The sequence below is a fragment of the Phaenicophaeus curvirostris genome, chromosome 8, assembly GCF_032191515.1.
Source record: "Phaenicophaeus curvirostris isolate KB17595 chromosome 8, BPBGC_Pcur_1.0, whole genome shotgun sequence".
Classification (NCBI taxonomy): Eukaryota; Metazoa; Chordata; class Aves; order Cuculiformes; family Cuculidae; genus Phaenicophaeus; species Phaenicophaeus curvirostris.
In genome coordinates this window covers 11871431-11879061 of record NC_091399.1, presented here as the reverse complement: position 1 = coordinate 11879061, position 7631 = coordinate 11871431, and the positions used below count along the sequence as shown (strand labels likewise).

The 7631-nt window shown below is 41.7% G+C and overlaps 1 protein-coding gene across 1 annotated transcript; it reads right to left on the bottom strand.

Moving 5' to 3' along the window:
* Positions 1 to 3434: 3434 nt before the first annotated feature.
* On the bottom strand, positions 3435 to 6443 carry LOC138723476 (regulator of G-protein signaling 2-like). The gene is made up of 5 exons (XM_069862550.1): positions 6357 to 6443; positions 6059 to 6160; positions 5838 to 5899; positions 4814 to 4980; positions 3435 to 4370 (listed from the first exon to the last, which is right to left on the bottom strand). Exons 1-5 carry the CDS (start codon positions 6401 to 6403, stop codon positions 4176 to 4178), a joined length of 573 nt encoding a protein of 190 aa, XP_069718651.1. The 5' UTR covers positions 6404 to 6443; the 3' UTR covers positions 3435 to 4175.
* Positions 6444 to 7631: the final 1188 nt, after the last annotated feature.

The following is a 7631-nucleotide window of genomic DNA, read 5'->3' as shown; positions in this document are numbered from 1 at the left end:
TTTCCCTGAGCTGTGTTGTAGGTGTAACCTCATGTAGGTGTAACCTCAGCTTGTTCTCCTGAATGGATCAAGGACCTGTGTTGCAGGTAAGCGCGTCACCATCCCTGTGTCCTGTCTCTGGGATGGACCTTGGCTTGGTGTTGTAGCCTTGTCTCCAGTTTTATCTCCATCTCCTGTTCCTCCTGGCAGTGTGTTCATGGCATATGAGCCAGCAGGGACACCAGTTATTGCTGTGCTAGTGGGATGAGGAAGAGCCATTGTTAATGTTTTCCCACCTGAAGGAAGATGAACTTGGGATGCTGTTCCAAACAGTTTTTCCTACTTGAATCACAGTAAATCAGATTTGGAAAAAGAACCAAAACCAAAAATCCAGGTCGATCTTAAAACTTCTTCTAAATGTCACATTTCTGCTTTACTCAAGTTGCCAAGTTAGGAAGTCTCATCCAAGAAACCCTTCCACACACATACATGCAGACCAATAAAGCCTTCTAAACCATTCAAATGGAACACCTGGAATTTCAAGTGGAAATGTAGATTTTATTTATAGGCTTGGTATGTTTTCCAGCCACAATACGTAAATATACGGAGCAAGAGCATTAAACTTCAGTTTGTTTACTGAGCAGTAGTGCTTTCCCGTTCGAATGGAGTGGTGAGTCAAGATTGCTGTTGAGCTCACTCTGTTCTCAGAGGTCCTCTCTAGCCTTTCATTCAGAGCACACTTGCCAAGGGTCAGCTGCTTTGCTCTTGTGTTTTAGAGGATTACTTTACGAGTTGCCTTTTTGATAGCAGGGAGGACTCTCCTTCAGATTGGCTAAACTGCAACTATCAGCACAAGCCATTAAAAAAACTCAAGCTGTTGCTGGATTTAGACAGTTAAAACTCATGACCTAGTTTCCCCAAATCAGAATTAGACAGGATTAGAAAATTAGATATTTTTTTTAAAAAATACTACATAGTCTTTGCATTAAGTTCTAGTTTGGATCTGTTGCAATTTCAAGTTTTTATTCCTAATCATAAGGATGAGAATCAGGGGAATTGCTTACCTTTAGCAGCTAAAGAATAGCACCAAATATTGTAAGGCTGTGGTTTAAAAAGTTCATGTTTAGTTAAAAGTTGTCTTTATCACAGATTTGCTGGCACCAGCAAATGGCACCAGCTTTCTTGGCATCAGATAGAATGGGCTGTGCTGTCTTCCTCTCCACCACCCTCTGTAGATGTCCACTTCTCATTGTCTTCAGCTCTTTGCAGCAAGTAATTCCCATAAAAATACTAAGCTTGTTTGCAGACTTGTTCAAGACCCATGGTCCTTTGCATCTAGAATTCCTGGAACATAATTACCCATCAGGATTCCTTTTCCATGTTTTCCTGCCTGGGTGTCTGTCAGTAGGTATATATGGTCTGGAGCAGTTTTATAATTTGATGGAAGCTAAAAGAAGGACGGTGCTCTGGCCAGCTGCTTAGCAGTTTCCTTGCTTTGCCTTGCGGGACCCCAGTTCTGCTGCCCTCCCTTTGCCATTCCCAGATCACTTTTTTCCCTGCCAGTGTGGCAAGTTCAGCTAGTGCAGCCCAGTGGGACTGGGATGGGAGGGTAAACGGTTCAGCTGGGCTGTGGAGGAATGAGCAGCTGATTATTTGTTGCCAATGGATACTGATACCAGAGTACTAGTTTTAACTGGAGCTGTGTGCCCGGAGTATGGAATCAGCATCTTTTAAAGCAATTGGTGGTTTTGTATTTCTGCAGGAAATGGTCAGAACAATCTTTTGGGTTGCAGCTGGATGTGTTGCTTTTTACTAAAAATAAGGTTTGATTTTCTTTTTTTTTTCTTCTTTTGTCTGTTTGATACACCGAACTGTTCTGCTGCAAAGCTTAGCCTTCAAACTAGGGCTTTTGGATGCAGCAGACAGACCATGCCAGGGACCTAGTGTGGCTTGCTGGGCTTGTTGTTCCAGTAGTATGATCTATGGAAGCTACAAAGTTGCTTGCACAGACTTCATGACCAGTGTTCACGATTCAAATCTTAAAAATAGACAAGAACAGCCTTTGGGCAGTTATATCCTGTCTAACAGCTGCACCTAATTTCCCCTCTGAACTACATACTGTACTATAAGTAGCTCTAGCACCTGCTGATACTAGAAATGTTTCTTTCCCTGAAAAGACACCAGCAGTGGTTAATTATTGCATCCCAAACTGGCATAGATTAATGCAGCTTCACTGAAGCCAATGAAGCTTCATGGAATTATGTCTGCCCTGGGTCTGAGCCATTAATAGGTACTGTTCTGGCTATTTTTATGCTCTTCAAATTATTTTGTTAGATTACAAAAGCAATTATCAGCCCAAGTCTGTTTTTCCTAGTAGGGAAAAAAAAAAAAACAACCCACACTCAAAACTTCTGCTCTTGCAGTAAATTATGGACCTGAGTTTTTCTTGTGCTTGTTTTATGAGGACTCAACCAATTAGCAAACTTAACTATATGAGAACTAGCTCTCACAGATACAGAAATCTGACATGTCAAAGCACGGGCTGTACCAGACTTGCTTCTTTCCATGTATACAGGCAGTATAAAAGGTATATGTATTTGTGTATCTACATATACACACACTACAATATATCCTGCAATATGTACATATATATGCATTTAGTAGTTGATTTTGAACAACATTTGTATGTGTAATCAAAGTAGAAAATCTTAGAATTTTCTTGATAGTTGTAGGCATGGGCCATTATAGAAATGACTGCTGTGAATATATGGGAACTGAAGAATTAAAGCTGTGACCTGAGGAATGGAGACAAAATAGCTGGAGCAAGGACCTAGAGTTCAGACAAGTCTCAAAACTAAAACATTAAGCACTGGTTTGGAAGTACTGGGTTGGGATGTTTTCACTTAGGAAAAGTAGCATGGAATAATGATGACTAGTAGCTTTCCCCTAAGAAGCACTGACCTAGCAGGGAGTCAACTGTTTTTATTGTAATATTACCTATAGGGACTCTGCATGAATTTCAGCCCCATACTAAAGCCCACCTAAGCCCTTTTGGAAGCAGAGGAGAGAGGTCTTGAGCAACTGTGTTGTGGCTGTACAATGGGTGCCTGTATTCCAAATACCATCCTGTGACCTCCAGCAACAACACTGCTGCTTTCTAGTTGATCTGTTGTCACATGTAGCCATACATGTGACTTGTGCTGTCTTAGGGGGACATAGTTAAGACAGAGGATGTGATGGAATATGTCTCTCCTAGAGACAAAAGCCTAGAATGATTTTTATACTGTTAAAAAAAAAAAAATCACACACATAAGACAGTTGCCTTACAGATTAAGAGCTACCTGCTTTAAGATTAGCCCTATTAAAGCCACACTCAGGCCATGCAATCCCACTACTCCGGAGCTTAGTGCCAGGCATTGTGGATCTGTGTGCAAAGAATTAAGCAACAAAAGAAATTTAGTATCAAAATAGTTTATTAAAAATAAGATACTTCACTGAAGTTTGCTGTCCTCAAGACAGAATTACAACATTGTTGCATTCAACACAATCATAATCCACGTAGAAATATAATACCAAACAGCTTCTGTACACCCCCCAGCTGGCTTCCTGCAGCCCAGCTGGCACAATCCAGCCCTGCATAGCTTAGTTGCAAAACCTGTTCCCCTGGGAACTAAGCAACTCTCTTACTCACCTCATGCTGCATAGTGCGGCTACTGCCTGGAAGTTGGACAGAAACCCAACACATCTCTTAGCAGCTAGAGGCAGTTTACACAGCCAGTGTGAATGCACCAAGTGACAGTTGATGTTTAAGAAAAATGAATATGCAACCAATTACTCAAGTTCCCAGGACACGTACAGAGCAGTTTGTAAAAATGATGCTCTGTCCTGACCTCCTGCATCACCACCTCAGCAGTGACAGGAGGACTCGTAGGGTTTGGTCTAATGCATGGAGTCCCCTTCTCTGCAGCACTCCAAGAAGCACATCACAAGCAGCTGGCCGGCAGACACCTGCTGTCAACTCTCAATGCCTTCCAAAAGTATCACTCTGCCACCAGTTTTGCACCAAGTCAATATTTGTTCTTGCAACATGGCAAACAGACTGAGTGCTCACTAAGTCTCTGGGATCAGGATGCTGCCATGAGCTTTAGCTTGTTTCCTTACTAGCCAAGAGGCTTCTCTGCCTGCTTCTCCATCACTCATGTCCCCTGGGCTGCTCTGGTGATGGGTGTCTTCTTGCACAGCTCCTGATAGAATTCAGATTCCAAAAACCGTGGGTATGAGTTATTCTCCATTAAGCTGTAAACTCTCTTTTGTGCTGCACTGAAGCAGGTATGTGTGGCTTCTTGAATATTCTGTGCAATCATGTTCTTTGTTTGAAAGTCTATGTTTATCTGAAATAAAAAAATGGACGTTTCTGAGAACTGAATTCAAATAAGCACAATACACTATAACATTTCTGAAGAGTTAAAACAGGCAAGACTATTACTACCATGTTAATTTAATGAAATTCCCTTGAAGGAAACTCTTCTTTAATACAAAAACCAGTAATTCCAATGACACTACCTTGCAGTACTTCATCCAAATACACAACAGGTTGTGTACACAATGTGGTTGTTGACTATTCCCAGTTAAGATGGAAACTGAAATACTGATTGTACCACTTTTCAGCTTGGTGAAAAGGCAGTTAGGGAATAGAATTACATTCAAACACAGCTACTAACAGTGAAGTATGTAGGATGTAGTTTTGGCATCTATTTTAAAGTGAGCTCGGAGAAGTAAAGAAGGTCTTTAAAACTCCTAAAACAGGGCAGCGATGTTTAAGCAGGTTCTTTACCTCTTTGGGAGCCTCCTTTTCAATAAAGTCATTGTAGATTTTTTTTGCTTTCGATGTCAGCTTCTGGGGTGACTTGGTTTTCTTGAAGTCTTCACAGGCCAACCAGAACTCTATGTTCTCTTCACAGAACTCTGACTTCAGGAAAGCTCGGAAAGCAGCAAGACCATCTAGGGAGAAAAAAAAATATGCATCCAAATAACTATTTCAGAAATCTTGAATTCACCCACTGATCACATCTGTTTCTACCAAACATTTTGCAATAAGGCTGGATATCTTTTCAGGGATATCTTAGTAATAAAAAAAAATTCCACATTTATGAATGCAAGCAAACTAACATTCTAACAGGTTGGCAGGCTTCACTTTGCATTAGCCTTTTTTTTTTTTTAGGTAAACAAAAAATGAAAGCCGTTCCTAGTTGGTAAGTTCCCTTGTGATACCTGCATATACATTAAAAACGAAATCACTCTAGATAGGATCTCCTGCATTAAGCTTCGCACTGGAGTAAATATTTATGACTGTGCTACAAACCTCTGAAATATCTTTTGCAATGGAAAGGATGACTCAAGTTCAAAGAGCAAATAGTAATATTTCTTAGTCTTTTTGCTCTGCTGTTGAGTGCATTTCCTTGTAGAGATACAGTAAAACCATCATTGAACTTGTGTTGCAGACTCCTTCCCAAACTGTTTGAATGCATTCGCCTTGGTTAAGCAGCAAGCTTGGTATACAAATGTTCTTTTCACATTTGGCAAAGCCAAGCTGATAGGTGTAGTTTTAACTACAAGCGTAGCTAAAGAAAAAATTCTGCTACAACTAAGTATTCTAGATGTTTTAATACTCTTTTAAAATTTTTAAGAACACTTTTATGAATTTTGGCTTCAGTTTAAAACATTTAACTTTCAAGACCAGACTAGAAGCTATTTACATCATAAAGATACAATGCTGACATCCAAGGAAGCAATCTCTTACAAACGCATAAGCTTTACCATTCCTGTTCTTGAACAGCAATTTTCAAAGACAAACTTACATTTATTAGCAAGAAGTTCATCAAAAGCTTCAGACCACAGCTGGGCTTCTTCAGGGGAAGGTCTGAGTAGAGAGAGACAAAACATTAGACTTCATTGCTCAAACTTCATTGCTTTTGTAGAACATTCAAGTTCATAGAATCATAGAATAACCAGGTTGGAAGAGACCCACCAGATCATCGAGTGTTGTTTTTTAAATAAAAGTCTCCATCTCATAACTTACCTGAAGTAGGTGCGGTGTTTCCCTGCTTTCTTAGATTTCATTTTAGTGGGATTGGAAGAGTTCTGCAGGAAGTAGCTCAGTCTTGTTTTCCAATCTTTAATGCTGGAAGAACAGAGAAGCAGCACGTTTAAAACGAAAGAGCTTTAGACACCAGCTCCTTTCCTATCAAAAGCCGCTTTGTATCACCCAGAGCACCCGCCTGAGGACAAGAAAACTCTCTCCCCCCTCGTTTAAACCGGTAGGTTTGCTGGCCGAGGCCCAGGTGCCGGCAGCAGCGGCGCCTCCCCCCGGGACTCACATCGTCCGCCTCATGCTGCCCCCGCCGGCCCCGCGGCCTCGCTCCATGCGCGCCAACAGCCCCTCGCGCTCTGCCGGGCGGCGGCGGCGGCTCCGCGACCTTAAAGGGGAGGGGAGGGGGCGGGGCGCCTGCTCCTCCGTCAGCGGGCTGGCCCTCTGGCCCTCTGGCTCCCTTGCCCTTTGTTTTGTTTTCCCCTTATTTTCACACACACACACCCCTTTCTCTCCCCCTCCCCCTTTTCCCCCCTTTTTTTTCCTTGTTCCCTCTTTTCTTCTTTTTTCTTTTTCCCATTTCTTTCTTCTTTTTTTTTTATTTTTTTTTCTTTCCCGTTCTCAACTTGCCCTCGCTCGCACCTTCCTGAGAAGCTTTTAGCCGGTCGCCTGCGGTGCTGGAAGAGGGGTGGCTCATCCTTTCCCTTCTGCAGTTTCTTGGTTTTGCTTATTTTGTTTTGGGTTTTTTTGTTTGTTTGGTTTGGTTTGTGGGGTTTTTTTAAATGAAAATACAGACTTTGGCTGTGGCCAGGACACGAAAAAAAAAAGGGGGGATAGGAAGGACTTAACCACCTTTCTTGAAAAAGTGAAGTAACCATAAATTTGAGTATACTGTACTTTTGATGTCCACCTTTCTGCTGCCCCAGGCTCTTTATCACTGTTACAAACTATCTGCACGTATTTAATCTCTGTATAGTGATGCCACCTACCAGTGATTTCTGTAAATGACTCTCAGTACACGAAGCTGAAGGAACACTCACTTTCTCCATACTTCATCTTGTTGAAAAGGCCATGTGAGACTTCTCGACAGCGTCTAGCTGAAGGGTGTCATGTCCAAAGGACATGCTGAGGGACGTGGTTTAGTGTTTGATAGGAATGGTTGGACTCGCTGATGCAGTGGGTCTCTTCCAACCTGGTGATTCTGTGATTTGGATTTAGGAATCGTGTGAGTTTCTCTTTAACCTACCCTACTATTCTTCTCTTTTCTGTGTGTGTGTCTTCCTTTCCACAGTACTCTACAGCATGTATTTCTCTGCCATAAAAAGCAGTGGTCAGAGAGGCTGATGCCCAAAACACTGGATGACTTCAATGCATTCATGTAGCATCAAATCTCTGATCCTTTTAGGTAATCACTGCAGTCCCACAACCTCTCTGCTCACCAAATACGCACAAAGCTGTGCAAAGGCATTTTACTTTAAATGAGATATATGGAGAAAATGAATGCCATTTAATTTGTGAAAGCTTTTAAACAAGGATGCTTTTTAGAGCCACCTGTTGCAGTATA

Excerpts from the sequence above, each read along its gene's own strand:
- LOC138723476 (XM_069862550.1), bottom strand. The coding sequence starts at position 6,403 with ATGGAGCGAGGCCGCGGGGCCGGCGGGGGCAGCATGAGGCGGACGAT. Across the intron at positions 4,981-5,837 it reads TGAACTTCTTGCTAATAAAT|ATGGTCTTGCTGCTTTCCGA; the intron begins GTAAGTTTGTCT and ends TTTTCTCCCTAG. Across the intron at positions 4,371-4,813 it reads AAAAGGAGGCTCCCAAAGAG|ATAAACATAGACTTTCAAAC; the intron begins GTAAAGAACCTG and ends TTTTTATTTCAG.